At 36.3% G+C, this 19,305-nt stretch overlaps 1 protein-coding gene across 1 annotated transcript in view; it reads left to right on the plus strand.

Annotated features, from left to right (window-relative positions):
- Positions 1–290: 290 nt before the first annotated feature.
- The window catches only part of LOC145671159 (translational activator of cytochrome c oxidase 1), a 48,105-nt gene continuing 29,090 nt past the window's right edge, over positions 291–19,305 (plus strand). The window contains exons 1-2 of the mRNA XM_081739994.1: positions 291–696; positions 17,074–17,186. Coding sequence (XP_081596120.1) covers positions 498–696; positions 17,074–17,186 — 312 coding nt within the window. The 5' untranslated portion in view covers positions 291–497. The remainder of the gene's footprint in view (positions 697–17,073; positions 17,187–19,305) is intronic.

A 19,305-nucleotide genomic window follows, 5' to 3' on the forward strand; every position in this document is an offset into this window, starting at 1 on the left:
ATTGAATGCTCCTTATCGACTCGCTCTCCTCTGGTCGATTTGAAATCGATTGGCAATTTTAAAGATGTCCAAGCAAAAAGTAATTGGTACAATTTGCGGTGTTATAGCAGAAGAAAATAGAATCGACCACAGAAAATAGAACGTCTTTCAATTCAGTTGCTAGTCGATTAGTCGCTTTCGATCAACAAGCGATTAAGTTGAAGTACTGTTTACACGGTCGATTAAGTTGAAAGTGACGTCAATTCAACTGAATCGAACGCAAATCGACTAAGTGTAAACGCCCCATAACGTAGTGCAGAAGTTGCAGAGTTCAATTACAATGCTTTGTTTATTGTCCAAACTAAAAGGCAGCTTTTGCGTTGTGTCCACGGAAACCGCCCGACCTGGGAGAAATACATAAAATTTCTTTTCTGAGAAGAGGAATGGATAGTGTATTGGCAGTAATCAATATCATATGTTTTGAACTTCTTGTTGGAGAGGAAATAAGTAGTTTCTAAATGATTTCTTCAATATTAACAAATATCTTAAGAAGGGAATGCTCAGAATTTCGTATACAATATGGAAGATATCAGCTGGTGAGGGGAATGGCTGGCCATAGTAAATGGCATAATATAAAACATATCAAAGCGGCTAAGGATGCTCAAAAGTCAATGGTGTTTAGTAAGCTTACTAGGCAAATGCGCATAATTATACAAGGTACGCACGTATTATAAGTTTGTAATTCGTTAGTCTTTGGTGACACCTGGAAATTATTATTTAGATCGACCTTGGTCAATTATTCCGAAGTTGGCCATCCACCGGATTTTCGACCAAAAGTTTTCTTTTTTTTTAATAGTTTTACAATTTCGTTAATTTCTCTTAGAATACCAACCAACATGTTCTAGGTGGCTACTAAAAGCACTAATGCTATCTGAGTTAGGGCAGAGGGTCCGAGCGGGAGCGAGGGAGTATGTCCGTAGGGACCAGACACGTTAGCGAAGGTGCGTAAACATATAAACGAGAATATCGCGAAACATTGTATATGGCGTAAAATTACTTGCGTGTTGAATTTTGTATCTTTACGTTACTAAAAACATTATAGGCAATATTGATATGTTTTTATTGTATATATTTGTGTCCCAAATTAACGTAACACATTACTAACGTAAATTTCGCAATTATGAAAATGAAATCTTTGAGTTTTACGTCCCATGGTTATGCCGGTTAGGCTAAAGGAGACGGTGATGATGAATAATGAATGAAATGGTGAAATGAAGAAAGTGGGAGGAAACGGGAGAGCCCCGAGGAAACCCACGCACACGATATTTGTCCACCACAAAGTTCACTTGGCGGGGGCTAGGATCGAACCTGGGACCCCAAGCATCAGAGGTGAACGCTCTACCACTGAGCCACCGCGGCCCCATTTCGCAATTATGTTTATCACTTAGCTCTCGGACATTTCTGTACTTGCGTCTCATGAGTTAGCACCTTGGCTTCAGATACTTGTTGTATAGTGTGGTTACTACTTGCCTTATGGGCAAATCCGTGTATAACAGGTTCGACTTTCGTTAATGTATTGGCTTAAGTTGCCCCTCCAGTTTCAAACCTACAAAATAACTACTTTAAACATTAAAAATTGATAGCTTAGGCCATGTTCGTTTTGGGTAGGTTTTTTAGTTAAGTTTAGTCCAGTTTGCAACATACAAAAAAATAAATGAACTTAAAACATTAAAAATTCCTTCATTTCACTTGGAAAGTTTCAAGAACTCAGGTCCGCTTTACAGTACACAGTATTGCTGAGCGAGCGATAGCGAGTGAAGGCGAGTTAGAAGCCCAGCAGGGTACGTCATTTTCTATCTTCATTACAACTGAATGGGGAGGGGAACTAGTGTTCTAGAACCCTGTCTTTTACTTATCTTCAGAACTTCGACTTATACAGTTGCGCTGCTTCTATTATAAAATCATGCATGAGGTGATGATATGTCTCTCTTTGAACAAATAATCCGTTAAGTAACCTTCAAAGTGTTCTGATTTCTTTCCCATTACAGGTATGCAATATCATATGTACCCCATCTAAAATCTCGTTATTTTTCTCATGTACTTCTCCACCAACTTCAGTGCATACAAATTCTACAGTAGGGGCTGCGGTGGCTCAGTTGAAAAGCATTCACCTCTGGGGCTTCGGGTCCCTGGTTCGATACCAGCTCGCGCCAAGTAAACTTTGTGGTAGACAAACACCGTGTGCGTGAGTTTCCTCGGGGCTCTCCCGTTTCCTCGCACTTTCTTTATTCCATCATTTCATCATCACCATCTATCTCATTTAGCCTAGGCGGCGTAACCTTAGGACGTAAAATTCAAAGATTTCATTGCATTTCATTTCAAATTCTACACTGGTTAACTCGACGATTCCTGAAACCTTCATCATTCAGACGGTCATACGATTTAAAACAGTCAGAGATTATTATTTTTCCCGGTAATATTCGATTTCTTATTATGTTTAGTAGCGTTTTTTGTCTCTTCTTGATATTGGCAATGCAAAGATCTTTCCTTCAGGACTACATTCTAGCCCTCTGTTTAATTTCCCCTTTCCAAATTTTGCCTCATCTGTTTCAACTACTTTACCAGGTCGTAAGTCTTTATGTTTAGGAGGTCGCAGTGGCTCAGTACTACATAGTCACTATTTACTAGATTCTTGTAAGCTTACACCATTATAATTTATATTATTGTTGGGAGTTTTCTCTTGTTTCTTTCGGCGAGTGCTCCGACGGTTCAGTGGTAGAGCGTTCACCTGTGGTGCATGGGGTCCCTGGTGAACTTTGTGGTGGACAAGCACCGTGTGCGTGGGTTTCCTCGGGATTCTCCCGTTTCCTGCCGCTTTCTTCCTTCCACCATTTTATTCATTTCTCATCATCGCCGTCTCCTTTAGCCTAGCCAGCATAATCATAGAATATAAAATTCAAAGATTTCATTTCTTTACGTTTATGTCAAATTTAGGCACACCACTCAAAGTAATTGTTGAAATAATAAGCTTTTCACTGATTTCCTCCTTATTACCTTCAAAAGATATGCATTTGGCAACTTGACAATATCCTACGTAGTGTAGATGATGTTTAAGAGGGCCACAAGAAGTAATTGTTGGAAAGTTATAATTCGTATAAATACGGTGTCCGAACATGTGCCATAATAACTAAAAAGAGAAAGAAAAAATTAAAAAAGAAAAAGAAACATGTGCTATGGCACCAAAACGCAAGAATGCAATCTAATAAAGTCAATGCAGGAGTGGAACCCGGTCGGTAGCGAGGGCGTGTCCCCTTAGGAAGCAAGTGCGTCAGCAAAGGTGGGCATGTACATAAATTAGGGTGCTAAAATTACTGCGTTACATTAGCTTAGCACATTAATTGCGATTACTTTACGGTTTGTACAATTCAGGACCTTGGAAGAGAAAAGGCGAATCCTGAAATCGGGCTGTTGGGAAATCAAGCTGAAAGTTTTGCAAGTACATTAAGATAGCATGAGCGAATGTTTGTTTATCTTGAAACTGTGAGAAAACTAAGGGCAAAACGCGGTGTCTGTGTGTTGTCCAAACCTGTCCGATGCGAGGAAAAAACAAAAGCAAAAAAAAAAAAAAAAAAAAAAGAAATAATAATAATAAAAGATAAATAAATAAATAAAATAAAATAAATCGATTTTTCGGGTTCGCCCTTTCTCCTCCAAGGTCCTGAATTCTAATACTGCCTCCAGGAAACTCATAAATGACTGATTCGTTTGTTGTAGAGAGCTTGAATAAATACTCTGATAATTTTCATGTGATCACTTTTATTTCACATTATCAATATATTTGAACATATAACTCTTTCTCCTTTTCTTTATTTTCAATGCCTTCCTACATTTGCCATTCTTTTTTTTCAGTTTCAATAATTAGTGCCGCTCCACAAATCATAATAACTACTCTTCTTGACCAACATACGTTCTTATAGAACTTAAAATCGAAATGTCACATCTGTCACATGCAGCTAACATCTTTGAATGCTGGGAATTAATTTCCTTATTATACCAGAATGTCTGACGTCAGCATCTCTCCACTCAAAATAGTACCAAGAACACGCAGCTTCTAGTACTTACCACATTACACTTCTTTTGTTAGCATGAATTTCATTTTAAAAAAAAATCAACACATCTTTTCATTCCTATAAATTTTACGTATTTTTCACATTTCTGGACCTACTGTTCAGCTCTTAACCCCTTTTTAATTCTGCGATTTGCAGAAATTTGTTCCTTATAATTGCGTCTTCCTTAGAAGATAATTGAATTTTACCCGTAAATTTTACAAAATGTAGTGTGCCTAAACTTGACCTGTACCGTTGTAGAAATTAAACATTTGTGGTCGCTACGTTGATCTCCATAGAAAAGAAAAGTAGTGGATACCAGCAAGTGTTTTTCTGGAATCGATTCAGTGTCTCAAGAAAGCATACATTGTATTAAAACTGGAAGTGTGTAATTTTACTAGTACTCTCAGTTTGAATATTAGTTACATGTAGAAAAAACTGTAAGAGATCGAGAAGAGTGTTTTTTATTATTTTTATTTCTTTATTTTTATTTTATTTTTTTATGTTTTTAAATTTTATATTATGTATTCAGCGCCCCAGAAGTAGGTTCCGTCTCCTTTTTTTTCAGTAACCCTCTTTTCAAACTGAAAGCGGTAGGAATCAACCATTTTAAGTTTCAACCTTTATCGCCATAGAACAAAAACTATAAAGATAGTGATCAGTGGATTTTTTTGTATCGATTCAGCGTCTTAAGAAAAGATTGAATTTTTCCTTGTATCTGTCTACCATGACTGAAAGCAGAGGCGTCATTTCAGAATTCGCTTGAGGGGAGCAAGAGCACCACCGATATAAGAATTTCGCGTTTTATACTAGTATATTAGTAGACAATCGATTAAAATATATATATTCCTTAAACTCTTGGGGGAGCAATTGCTCCCCTCTGCCCCCTCAAAATGACGCCCCTGACCAAAAGTGGTAGGAATTTAGACTATTTAATAGATTTCATCTCTCACTATCTCTTTGTTGCAATCGAAAGTTGAAGATTGGTTTCAATATTGATTTGGCATAGTTTGAAAGTCGACCATAGTTTCATGACTGTGAAACGAAACTCAAAAGTTAGTCGCAATTGGTATCAAGAATGACAAACATACGACACAAGCACTCACCACTTTGACACAAAACAAAGATCACGTCATATACATAGGCTACATGACTCGTAATAAATTCGTATTTTCTGTGTAATAAATATTTTCTGTGCGTATATTATTTCTCCTTTACCAATAATTTCTGTTTGCGGTGGTACTGAAGGCCTTCGTAAGGGCAAAAATACATTAGACGTTCTTAAACTAATTATAATTATACACACTTTTGAAACTCTAGAAATTTTGAAATAAGTTTAAGCAGTATGTTTGTTTTCTTGTATCTCCTGTTCTGTGCGGGAATAGTAAAGAGCACTGTATTGAAAACTTATAACTATTTAAAATTATATACAGTCACAACTCACATTAATCTTCCAAGTTAGGAACAGTGTACCCAATTCCGAAGATTAACCTGCTGCTTCTGGATGTATGGGAAATATCCTGTGTTGAGACTCACGTTGAATTTTGATTTGTTTAATTTTTATTTTATGTTTTTGGTAATTTTTCGTCTGATAGTTTTTTTTATTTATTTTTTTTTTTTAATGTAATTTCATTGTTTATTGGTGTCCCTCTATCCTGGTTTAATTTCAGTTCCGTAGTCTTGATTAAATTGATTCGTAATATAACTTAGTTTATGATGTGCTTAGTTTCTATTAAATGCTTAGAAAAATGTAATTTTAGTTCCTTATGTGTTCGTTAATTTTAATTTCAACAGTTCTTTTTGTCATACCAAGTTGACATTGGCAACTTACTTCATAAATGTCTGAATGGACATTTTGGTAACTTTAATCTAAAAAAGTAAAATAAGATAAAGAATAAAGTTAAAACATCCAAATAAAACTTACATTAAGGTGTATTAAATACAGACAGAAAATAAGAAGTTATTAACGTTAAACATAAAAAGAGCTGCAACTTAACATCTGTCGACCTTGTTAACTTGAGCAGTTTATTATTATTATTAAGTTACTTGCCATTAGTTTTAGGGAAAACTGCTACAGTAAATCATCTTTGTAGGCAGGGTTGGCAAAAACCATGGTTTTTATTTAAAAAACCAAAAAAACCGGTTTTTTTGGTTTAAACCAGGTTTTTTTGGTTTAAACCAGCTTTTTATGGTTTAAATAATTTGCTCTATGTATTTATATTACACATGGCCAGAAATAAGTTTATTTTGCCTTGGTCTTATTGTGCAACAACCGGGTTATGCTGGAAGGGTCACATAAACTTAAAGCGGAATCCAAACCGCTTCTCGGCTTACATCCGAGAGAAAATGCCCTCCATTTGAACTCGAAACCAGGACTAAGTGGCCACAAAAGCGATACGTCTGCCGACTCACTCACGAAGGACTCCTGATAAAAAATACGTTATACTGATCTTTACGTACTTGTTAATATAATTGTCAAGAGTCATTTCAGAAGGACAAAAACATAAAACAGTTGCACAATTGAAGCCATTATACAGAATTTCATATGGACAATTTCAAAATACTGCAGATTACAGAAGAACTAATTTAGTCCAAGTTAGTTCACTAAGATTTTTATTAGTCCAAGTTAAAGAAATACAACGACTTAACTTGCATATCAGTAAGAAAAGCGAATAAAGATACGAATTATTTGAGTCCACTTTGGCTCTGATCCATTTATACATAAATAGAAACCAAAGATACTTCTGATTTCAATAAATGCCTCGTGGGTTTTGTATGACCCTCCCCCTCCAAAAAAATACGGCATTTCGATGTATTTTATCAATAGTAAACAGTATTAAAACGAAACAATATTTAGAATTTTTCTTTGGTTGCAATTGCATATCAATAATAAACTATAAAAAATCACAAAAGAAACATTCATAAAATAAAATTATTAAAAAAAAAAAAAAAAAAAAAAAAAAAAAACAAGTTCCTTTTGAAGTATAATCTTTTTGAGTAATAAATGGGGAATTTAGTCCTGAATATAATACGAATAATATACGGGAGTGAAACGTGATAACCCACAAATGTGTGTTCATCAAGATTTTACGAACACTTACACTTTTACGAACATTTTTCTTTTTTTGGTTTAAACCAGTTGGTTTTTTTTAAAAAACCAGCTGGTTTAAACCAGCCCAACCCTGTTTGTAGGTGTATGAAGTTAATATTTGACTTCGTAATATTATAGTCTTCTCTTCTCAGAAGAGAAAACAAGCAAAACTGTGTTGGCTATAAATTCTGAACGATATAACCCACACAAAATTCCGTTGACTTTAGCGAGTAAATAGAACAACTACCACGATTTTTTTTAAAGATAATAGTAGAAGCAAAAAGTTTCGGGTCATGTAAAACGAATTAAAGAAGGGCTGTCAACTTCGCACTTATATATTAAAGAAAGTCGGCAGAACAATTCGCACTGATACGGATAGCATGAAAAAGAGCATAATTTACACCGCTTACCAAACATTGTTAGGGTCGTCAAATCTACGAGGCTTAGGTGGGCAGCTTATGTAATCAGAATGGAAGTAAGTAGGAACACTAAAAATCGTCTTGAAACCCAATCGAAAAAAAAAAGGACCATTAAGAAGAGCTATGTGCAGATGAGAAGACAATATTGAGATGGATCTCGCAGGAGTAGAAATATGAAGTACAAAGTGGATCCAGTTTTCTATAGACAGAAGTCAGTGGAGAGCTTTTGTAAATGTAGCATTGAACCTCTGGGTTTCATAGACCGTAGAGTTAGTAGATAATATTAGTGTACTACCTAAAATAACCGCTCTTTACACGGAAAGAATAGGTTTATAGAAAATAGTGAAAGATATATTTCAATCGAAATTAAATTATAAAAATCTAACTCGGCCGAAATACTAAGTACAAAAATTAACTTCAAATGGCGCAGCCGTTACTCTTTGGGAAATTTGTAAACTACATCTTACTCCTTAAGATTCTTATTTCAATCAAAGTAATAAGCAACAAAATTAAAAATAGCGTATAGTCTTTACCCTAAAATTACCTATAAGTAAGTCAAGCCAGCGATATGCGTACGTTCCGCTGTATATGTAATATTTACTGAATCTTATCTTGGAGCATAATTGTAGATATATAATTCATTTGTAAAGAACGCAAGCAAAGTGACAGCAATTTAGTATCATCCTTTATAAGTTACACATTTTAGAAAGCAACAAATCAAAATAACTAAAGCAGTAGTGTATCAGTATGTGAGTTTATTGCTTTGCTTCGATTTTATTAGCCTGCAGTTGTATAGGCTAGAATTGTATTAGTATAATGGTTTAGTACGTTAATCTCCTAAATTCAAAATATACCTATCATGCATTGTTTCCACCGACCTGGAAATCCTGGAAAACTCAGGGAATTTAAGTGCAGATTTTTATTTTTCAGACCTCATTTTTGTTTTTGCCTTACCTGGCTACTGGTAGGGGATATTTTATAAAATAAGTTAGTTTGTTTTGCAAAACTTTAAATGCATAGTGGATGAGGAAGCTCCTGGTGGAAAAAAAAAACAGTTGCTTTTGTTTGTTTGTTTGTTTGTTTTTACATTATTTATACGTAGAAATGTATGAATCGTGACCTGGAGAACCTGAAAAAGTCAGGGAATTTATGATCGCCAAATAAGTGGGAATCCTGTGATATTACCTATACACTTCTATAAATTTAGTTTATCAAAGTTTTAATTTGTCTCGTCAGAACATCAAGATCCGCGTCTTGCCCATGAATTAAATAATTAGTCGTAAATCTCAATTGAAATGGTTACTGACCCGGCATGTTTAACTGTATTTTACATATTAATATTGGAATCAAAGTAAGTATCTGTTACGAAAGGCACAATATTAAAATGAAGATATATCTATAAGGAGTTGCAGAAAGTTCTTGCCTCACCATAATAAAGATGAGCTAGAGATCTGCCATTTATTCAATGGTCGGTTCCTCTCTACATATTCTCTTCTGATTGCCTTATATTTCTAACATCTATGGATCAGTCCATTAATACAATCTGCATAGAAGTTTGTGAAGTTAAAGGAAAACTAGATTTCACGGCATTAATAATTTTATCTTCCGCCAAATGCTTGTCCCGGAAATGTTTGTTCGTATTTGGACGGAAAATATTCTATTGGCAATTTTTTTCTTTGTTGTTACAAAAGATTTACATTATACCTACCTATTAGTTTAGTAATTTTAGACGTAATTTCCTAACTTTCAGTAGTAGTTCGGTAACTTTCAGCAGTAGATCAGTAAATTTAGTGGCAGGTCTGTAACGTCTAGTAGTAGTTTTTGGTATTTTGAACAGTAGATTAGTAAACTTTAGTAGTAGTTGTAGTACTTTCAAATTAGGAGAGAAAACCCCGACAAATTCCTTCCCCAGGTTAGAGGTTGACGACAGGTAGGCAATCAGTTGTAAAAACAATTGCGAAATCAAATTTAGATCAAAAAAGAAGTGTGAGTTAGGAAAAGGCTAGGACATATCCCATACGGACAGGTCGCCTTAGGGGTCAAAGAAGCGAGTCCAAAACCAGCAAAAGATCAGAGTAGAAACGTCGAACGTTGGAACCTTGACAAGTAGGAGCTACGAGTTATTGGAGACACTGGCAAGAAGAAGAGTAAGCATATCATGCATCCAGGAGACTAAATGGAAGGGCTCAAGATAAAAGAAAATAAAAAATGGATACAAGCTTGTATACATAGGGAAGGAATGACGTTAGGGTTGTCTTAAATAAAAATATGAAGGAGAAATTGGTGGACGTGAAGAGAGTAAGCGAGAGAATTATTATTATTGTCAGGCTCGTGCTAGGAGGAGGAGAATCCTTGAATATAATCAGCGCCTGGCTCGCAAATTGTGTGTGATGAAGAGATAAAAAAAAAGATTTTTGGATGGAACTAAGCCCAAAAGTAGGTATACACCCCTACATTTACCTACTATAACATTCTAGTTTATGGGTTTATTTGCTTCGGCTCTTCCGAGCTTAAGGTATAAGTAAAAACACATTCAGAACAAATAATAAAGAAGCTAAGTTTACCTGATGAATAATAATAAGAAATGATATAAAATGCAATAAACTGATCAGTACGGTACTGTATACCTACTTTTGGGCCACCGTATATATAGTACTCTGCAGAATTGTTCATTACATAAGGAGCTGATCCTAGCGAGAATTCAAATGGGCATGTAGTACGATCAAGATCAGAATATGAAAGAATACATAGAGAATATGGATTGGAACACAAAAATAATGAAGATGAGAACATACTACAAGTGGCAGAAGCATACGATCTGGCTAACCTGAATACCTTCAACAAGAAGAAAGCCTTATTACATAAGAGTGGCACCACAAGGTCTCAGATCGACTTCGTTTTATGAAGGAGACGAAACTGCAAAGTAATACTAGATGAGAGTCTTAACAGAGCAACACCGCCTCGTAGTAGCCGATATCTTTATCAAAGAAAAAGTAGGAAGAAGACGAGAAAATGTTCCTGTTCGAACGAAGTGGTGGAAAGTAGATGGGACAGGTGCTGGAATGGATTGAAGAGAAATTAGCACATCCCAAGTACTGCAAATGAAGGAAGAAAGTTGTTCGTGGAAGAGGAACGGACCGAAGTATCAGTAAAACCCAGGGAAGCAACAAAAAAGGTTGTGGAAGAAACAAAAGGAAGAGGCCTCATTAATAAGGAAACATGGTGGTGTAATAAAGAAGTTCAAGCAGCTATGAAGGAGAAGAAGAAACGATACAAAGAATGGCAAATTTCTGTCAGTCAGCTAGAACTGATGGATTACAAGGAAACGAAAAAGAACGCCAAGAAGGCAGTTAGTATAGCAAAAGGCAAAGCTTATGATGATTTGTACAACCTGGGAACAAAAGGGAAAGGAAAGATGATACACAAGCTTTCGAAGGTAAGAGAGAGAGAGAGGCAAAATAAAGATTTTCGCGCTACATCAAGGACGAAAATAACGAAGTTCTGACAAGTATAGAAGAGGTGGAAGGAATATTTCTCAGAATGTGAAAACCTGTCCACGAATCAGCGACTGGTTCGGTCTGTGATCATGGTAGAGGTAGAAAATGCCATAAAAAGGTGGAAAGTGCTAAAGTTCCAGGACCGGATAATCTCTCTATCAAAGCATAGTAAACTTTAGGTAAAGAAGGAGTGCAGTAGTTTACTCGACTTTTTAATAAGATATTGGAAACAGGAAATATGCCCAAAAAATGGAGAACCAGGTTTTAAAAACAAAGATGTGCAAGAGTGTGGCGATTATACAGGAATAAAACTTATGATCCATGCAACAGTGATAGAAGCAAAATTGAGGAAAGAAACCGAAATAACAGAGAACCAATTAGATTTCTTGCCAGGGCGATCGATAACAGATGCAATATTTGCACTTAGGATGCTAATGGAAAAGTATAGAGAGTTGAGTTAAGTTGATTTTGAGTTTAACGTCCCTTTCAGCAGCGAGGCTATATGAGACGGAACCTACTGATTAACGTGGAATCCGAACCACATGAGCTCCCGCCGGGAATCAAACCCCCCTCCCCGGGTCTCCCACGCCAGAGGCACGTATGCTAACCGCCTAGTCGCGAAGGATCTCGAAAAGTATTGAGAATACCAGAACAAGCTTCTTATGGTTTTCATCGCCCTAGAGAAAGCGTATGATAGAATGCCACGGAATCTTATTTGGTGAGCACTGAAGAAGCGTAATCCGAACAGATACTTTGTATAATTCAAGATATGTATAATGGATATAGGACAGGAGTGAAGAGCGCGTGCGGAATAACAGAGGAATTCATAGTTCACCAGGAATCTAGTCTTAGCTCATACTTTTTTTTTTTTTTTTTTTTTTCAAATTGTGATGAACGAACTTACAAAGGATGTCGAAGAGTAAGTACCTTGAAATATGTTATTTTCAGATGAAATCGTGCTGGTTAGTGAGACCAGGTCAGCACGGCAAGAGAAATTAGATGCCTGGAGAAGAGCATTGGATAGCAGAGATTGGTTTAGAATTATTAAAATCAAGATAGAATATTTACATTTTCCTTTCAGGAAAAATGTAATCGAGAATACAAGAAGATTGGATGAAAAGGAGGTGGTAATGACGAGGAAATTCTAGTAGTTGGGATCAATACTACAGGAATAGGATATGTAAACAGGAGAATTAGCAGCTGTTGAACGAAATTAAGAGAAGCGGGAGGAGTATTATGTGATTATAGGCCTTAGAGGAGACTTTACAAAACAGTAGTGAAACCTGCCATATTATACGGAGCGGAATGTTGGACGATGAAAAAGAGAGAACAGAAGTTGCATCTTGCGGAGATGAAGGTCCTGCGGAGGATGTGTGGAATGACGCGGAAGGACAGAATTAAGAATGAAGTGATCCGGGCAACAGTAAAGGTGAGACCAGTAGTAGAAAAACTGCAAGGAAGCAGACTGAGATGGTTTGAGAATGTAAGAAGACCCCATTTAGAATACGTAGCTCACCAAGTGAATGCTATAGAATTGAATGAGAAACGAGCCCGAGGCCGGGCAAGGAAGAAGTGGGAAGCTTGTGTTAAGAACATTATAGTGCAGTGTGGTGTCACAGCGGATATGCCACATGATAGAAACAGGTGGAGGACAGCGATCAAAAAACCGATCCCAGCTAACTGGGGAAAAAGGCGTAGAAGAAGTAATCCGACGGAACCAGATTTAGTGAATGTAATTGGTGGGGCAAAGGTTCGTAGCCACACTGGCACACAAAAAGTGATGTTCCTGTTAATCGGAGTGTCAATGCATTGCCTGCATTTAGCAACATACCTTTATATAGTAAACTCGGTCGCCTTGCGTTGATAGGATCCTGTAACTTTTGCGGCCGGTTCCTGTGATTGTAGACCTATTTTGTAAGTAATCAGTGACGATCACACCGTTATGGCCTCAAATCACGAACAAAAGAGTAGCTTGCTGGATAAATACTGCACTTGATTCTTTTTACGAGTTGCGGGCAAGGTATGTTGCCATGTTTTACGATTTTTGTTTGTTTATTTTAGTTTTCTTTCAGGCTTAAATAGATAACCTATAATCATTAATCTGTTCACAAAGGCATCCTTGTTCTTATGGTCCAGTAGTATAGGTCTAAAATACTTTGTGCACATTACACACTTTGCTGTTTTTGAAAAGGTGTTAACAATCGAGAAACTTACGTTAGTTATATGCAGAATGTCATGTAATATGGTGTGAATGAACCCCCTAGTAATGTTCATCTTCAAATCTAAATTGCATGTCTTTCTTCAAGCACTAACTTCTCAACTCTCACCACCATGGTTGGGTCTATAGCAGTTGAGAGACTACCTTCTCATACGTCATTCTATAGGCTTGTGCCACCACATTTGAATTTTCTGAGGGGGCGCGGTGGCTCAGTGGTAGAGCGTTTACCTCTGGTGCTTGGGGTCCCGGGTTCGATTCCAGCCTCCGCCCAGTGAACTTTGTGGTGGACAAACGCCGTGCTCGTGGGTTTTCTCGGGGTTCTGCCGTTTCCTCCCACTTTTTTCATTCCACCATTTCACTCATCTCTCATCATCACCGTCTCCTTTAGCCTAACCGGCATAACCGTGGGACGTAAAACTTACAGATTTCATTTCATTTCATTTCAGCCTCCCGAAAACATGAAAAAATTAACACTAAAGGTCCATAGCTCCAATACTATGGGACCGGGGACCTACCGTAGTCGGGTCAAGACTTCACTTAGCAACTAATATGTGCCATATCCAAATATTTATGTTTCAGAATCCTGCGGTATTTCCACAACAATTTTTATGGTGGAAGTTTTGGCTACGGACATATAATTTGAAATACTCACGAACTACGTCAATAAAAATTGTTGCGGAAGTAAAGCAGGATTCTGAAACATGGATATTTGGATATGGCACATATTAGTTGCTAAGTGAAGTCGTGACCTGAATACAGTAGATTCCATATTTTTGAAACTATGGACCTTAAGTTCATTTTTTCATATTCTCGGCAGCCTATAATTCCGAAATGACGGATTTCTACACCCAGGTTAGTCTATACTTTTTGTCTTATCTTGGTGTCAGAAATCAAGATAAGGCAAACATTGTTGGTGTTGTTTTGAAACACTATACGTTGGTATCTCACTAATACGTGTGCTAATCTTTACAGATCCTGGTGAATTGGTGTTACAGTATAAAAAAAAAAAAAAAAAAAAAAAAAAAAAAAAAGCATGATGGACAAAATCGAGCTGTGATTAGGTTTCCACCATCTTCAAGGAAAATCGGCACAAACGATACAAGAAAAGATGGCATATATATATATATATATATATATATAGATAGATATATAGATATAGATATATATGAAAGGACTCGTATTTTCATAGATGGCCAGGAGTTATATTTGTTCATTTTCCCGTTAAAGATTTTTATTTCGTCCAAAAATGCTCTCAAACGAAAATATCCTTTCAATAATTTGCTTTTAATTTGTGTAACACTCCATACTAAAATGTGTTCTTGCTCGCGGACATTTATGTTTAGTTATAGTGCAATTGATACTGCTTGTCTCTTGTGACAGCTCGCTGCGCGCACGTGGTGCTCTATGTTGCGTTGCCAGCTTTTGCGTCGGGTATTGAAACTACACGAGTAGAACAAGTGAATTGTTTCTTGTTCTATATTAATATTTACTAAATGTAGAATGCTTATTTAAAAACGCACTTATGAGAGAGACAAACATTATTGTAAATAACATTGGCACAATATTAAAGTACGGTAAATCCAACTATTCCTCCCTCTCATTTTATTTCTATAGGAAGCTTTTACTTTCACTGCAGAAAACATAAATTTCCTTATAGCTGTAGCGAAATTGCCAACATCAATACTGAACCTTGTTTATAATTACTGAACTTATGTTTGTATATCACATAACACAAACGATACGTCTTCATTTTGAACTCGTGACACTTCTATTGCGATAACTTTGAAAGTTAATATATATAGTAGTAAAGAAGAAAAAGAAATGTACTTACGTTTATTGTGTGATTGGAGATACTCCCAGTGGAGAATCACTGTCACTTTCGGAGCTGGAATTAACAGAGATTATCACTTCCTCCACATACTGTTCAAGAATTCCCTCTTTAGCCCATTGCTCGTCTAGGAGCTTCTTCGAATGTTGAACATCAGCTCAGTAAGTCTTTCCACTTCTGCCACTGTATTTTTTTTTTTTTTTTTTTTTTTAATTTTACCTCGCGACGTATCTTTTTACTTGCGCCCAAATATTTTCTATAGGGTTGAAGTGGGCGTGGTAGTGGGGAAGTCTTATGACCTGGTGACCCTTTCCCTTGCTAATTCGTCGATTCTGTACAAAGGGAGTTTTGGCTTGTAGAAAGTCACCAGTTCTAGAAGCTCTGCGTTCTTCATGTCAGGCTCTTAACTACACACTAGTATTGCGCTTTAACCAGTCCAAGACCTCAGACTTCCGCGGCTGAGTTGTTGGAAGCTTGTCGAGTATAACGGAATGATATGGGGCATTGTCCATAACAATGATGGATTTAGAGGATATGTTTTCCAAAGGAGATTCTTGGAACCACTTCGTAAATGTATCGGAGTTCATTTCCTCGTGATAATCACAGTTCTTTTAGATCTGAAAATGAGGAGGCAGTTTGGAACAAAACCACGAGATGTGTCAGCATGAAGAATAATTATTCTTCCCCTATTGGCGCGTTCATTGTACTATGCGCAGTATGATCGGTCCCCATGTCTCATCTAACCAAACCACATTATTATAATCACATTTCTTCATAGCTCTGAGGTACCGACAACGCCAAGCCACGATGTCACTTCTTTTCATGAGCACTGTGCGTTTGGAGAATTTGTTAAATTCGAACTCCAGGTCTATGAGACAGCTTCTAAGCGAGAACTTACTTCCGTGGAACAAGCTCGCTTCTTTAAGGCTGGCTTGGAGTTTGCTTAATGTAGGGTGCTCCTTGCGCATATAATACGCGTAAATGTGGCGACGAAGGGCATCCCGCTGGAATGAATAGAGATTTGTGACCTTTTCATAGCAGCAATGTTTTCATGGAGTTTTAAGCAATACCTGCGATGGTCTAGGCACGTTCTATCCTTGTTCTTCCTTCTCAAGTTCCTCCTCTTTTTCTTAGTTTTTCTAGTTTTTCTTTCCCAATTCGCGCCAGTTTTTCTGCTAATTTTAAGGGCAGCCGCTGTCCTTTCTGTAACTCGATTTACATCGATAAGAGGACCACCATTTTCTCTTTCCCACTCAAAGTATTCGCGTAGTGAACATACCATCTCGCGAGCTTGGCCTCGTAAAGCAACACCCTGTCCAGTTTTTGAATATTTCTTTACAGGCAAGTGAACTCTTCGACGAACAGGGTTTGCACTTTCTGTCGCTTCATCCATTTCAGAGGACACACATAAAAAAAAAAAAAAAAAAAAAAAAAAAAAGAGAGAGAGAGAGAATCAGAAATACATAATGCACTAGACACTAAAGTACCGTATACACAAAACACGAAATTATTCACTGCAAGTAAATCTCAGTTTTATAAAATTAAATGACACAAAAGACAACTAAAAAGAATGCTCTCAATAACCAGCAGGTCCACTACTCAAGTTGACATTCGACTAAAACAATGTGCATTTGTTTGTATTCAAACTGGCAACGTGAGGAGAGGGTGGAATGTTTACCACTGCAGAGTGAGAGAAATGAATCACTTTAATCGGCTGAACGTGCTATTGCCATAGAAACAGACCTTCTTGTCTGATTGTTATGACCACATGCAGGAAGGAAAAGGCAGAGGAAAGCAACTGTCACAAGGGACAAGTCGTATCAATTGAATTATAGGTGTTTTTTAATTTGATGTATTTCGTTTGATTCCATTACTTGCACTTCGTAACATAATTCATATACATTTAGAAAGTATAACTCTGATTTATTATTTCAGAAACTGGGAGTGCGGATCCAGAGAAAACTCCACGACTAGCTCAAATAGTTGATCAAGCCAAGAGGGCAAACATGCCGATAGCGTCAATACAAAATGTATTAAAGAGTGCCCAGGTAAACCTAAGAGGGTAAAATCAATTACTCTGGTTAAGTATATTGATAATGGAAGTTTCTAGATAAGAGTTCACGAAAAATTTAAGTTACTGGATGAATTTCTTCATAAGAAATTATTTATACCCTTGTGGATTTTAATTAGAAATTATGTCATATTGTAGGATTATTAGAAAAAATATTTCTTTATAAAAAAAGTACAAAATCAACTAAGAGCTCTTGAGAAAATCGTCGCAAAAACTCTCCTCCAAGGTAAATGAACCCTTGTTACTTTTTCATGCTAATGATTTATGTTGTATTGTAGGATTGTTAGCGAAGTAGTGAAATATTTATGAAAGAACAAAGTGAAGTGAACAGTTTTTGAGAAAATGGTCAAAAAGAATTAATTAATTAAATAAATAAACAACTCCCCCAAGAGTACATTTTTTAGGCAAAATGACTTAGCTGTATTGCAGAATTTTTAATGAAATATTTATTTATGAAATTGGTGTGATTGGTATTTGAGAAAATCGTTCGAAAAAAAGCTCACTCCAAGAATAAACTTACCTCTTATAGACCTTTTCATGGTTAACGAATTACCCCATGTTATAGTTTTTAATGAAACGAATAAAATTCCCGAGTTGTTTCTTAGAAGTTTGTGTGAAAAGAACCCACTCTTCTTTCATGTTATGTCATCACTCGAAAGAAAACCATACCTTGTAAATTTTTAAATGAAAAATAACTTATTCAGTATTATAAATTTGTTAATGGAACACATAGTTATAAAATGGGAACTAAATTACCGAGTTGTTTTTGGCAAAATCGTCGGAACATTAACTTTTTTTTTTAATGAGAAACTGCTTATGTTGTATTATAAAGTTGCCAATGAAATATTGATATATGAAAAATAAGCAAAATCATTAGATTCATTATCGAGAAAATCTCATTTTTTGTATTTGCGCCCTTCAGTAAATAACTTACTTTTCGGAGTAGGAAGAAAATTCGAAAGAAATACCCTGGAGAATCGTATAAAAATCTTAAGTTTAAAACTTGATCTACAGTATTGCCTCTACGCGAGTGTACATAAAATCTGAATAAACGGATGGACGAACAGAAATCACTTTTCCGGTTTATAGGGTCCATGAAACATATATGTTTAAATCTCGAATTCGATATTTTTCACGATCGCCATATTGTCTTCTTTCATGTTATGTCATCACTCGAAAGAAAATTATTTGACCTTTGGCTTGTCTCAGGTCAGTCTTAAATGTCAAAGCAAACAGCTGTGTATATATATATATGCTACACACACTGCCCTTTTCTCCAGCTTCAGATGGGCTATACACCTCAGATCTGATTCGAAGTAGACATCTGCAATAGATTAATTTAACAATTTCGTTCAAAATGTCGCTTTCTTGTCCACCTGGTTGCAGTCCCTAGCGTTTGAAGGCATTTCATTAACATCGTGATCTGTATTTTCCATACAATCTGTTTTCTCCTCGCTTGAACTCAATCAAACAATAGGAACCATCAGAGTATATTAACAAATGTAACTCATATAATAGAATGCACCTCCACATCCTTAGTCATCAACGCGCCTTTGGGAAAATCGAGAGGCGTGACACGTAGTAAAGGCTTTATTTAAAACCAAAGCCTGCTAAAACGTTTATTTAAGGCAAATAACTCAAGAGTAGGGCGTTACCACAGCCACCGTGATACCACTATAATCACAAGTAAATTCCCCTTTCGCAAATGACAACAGAGATTAGCTTAATAGGACATATCATGAACAAAGATTCAGCACCTTAGAATTGAAAGCTCAATGATAGCTTTAGTGTAATGTACTGTGCTTCAAATCATTTAATTTATATATTAATTAACTTTCTGCAGTATAGGTGAACAGTAAAGATATCGTATGCTGGAATACGTAAGCTTTGGTTCGGCAAAACAAGAAGATAGTTGGAGAACCTGGGCTTCACGTAAAACACCATTGGAAATATATTTAAGCTATCCATCCAAATAACTACCAATATAGCCTTTTCCGTCAAAATTACTGATTACACTAATGAGTCTACAATATTCAAAACAAGTCTTATATTTAAAATTGAAACATCAAGTTTTACAATATTATCAACGTGTGTCT

Source organism: Thermobia domestica, chromosome 15, assembly GCF_964235325.1.
Source record: "Thermobia domestica chromosome 15, izTheDome1.hap1.1, whole genome shotgun sequence".
In the NCBI taxonomy this organism is placed as follows: domain Eukaryota; kingdom Metazoa; phylum Arthropoda; class Insecta; order Zygentoma; family Lepismatidae; genus Thermobia; species Thermobia domestica.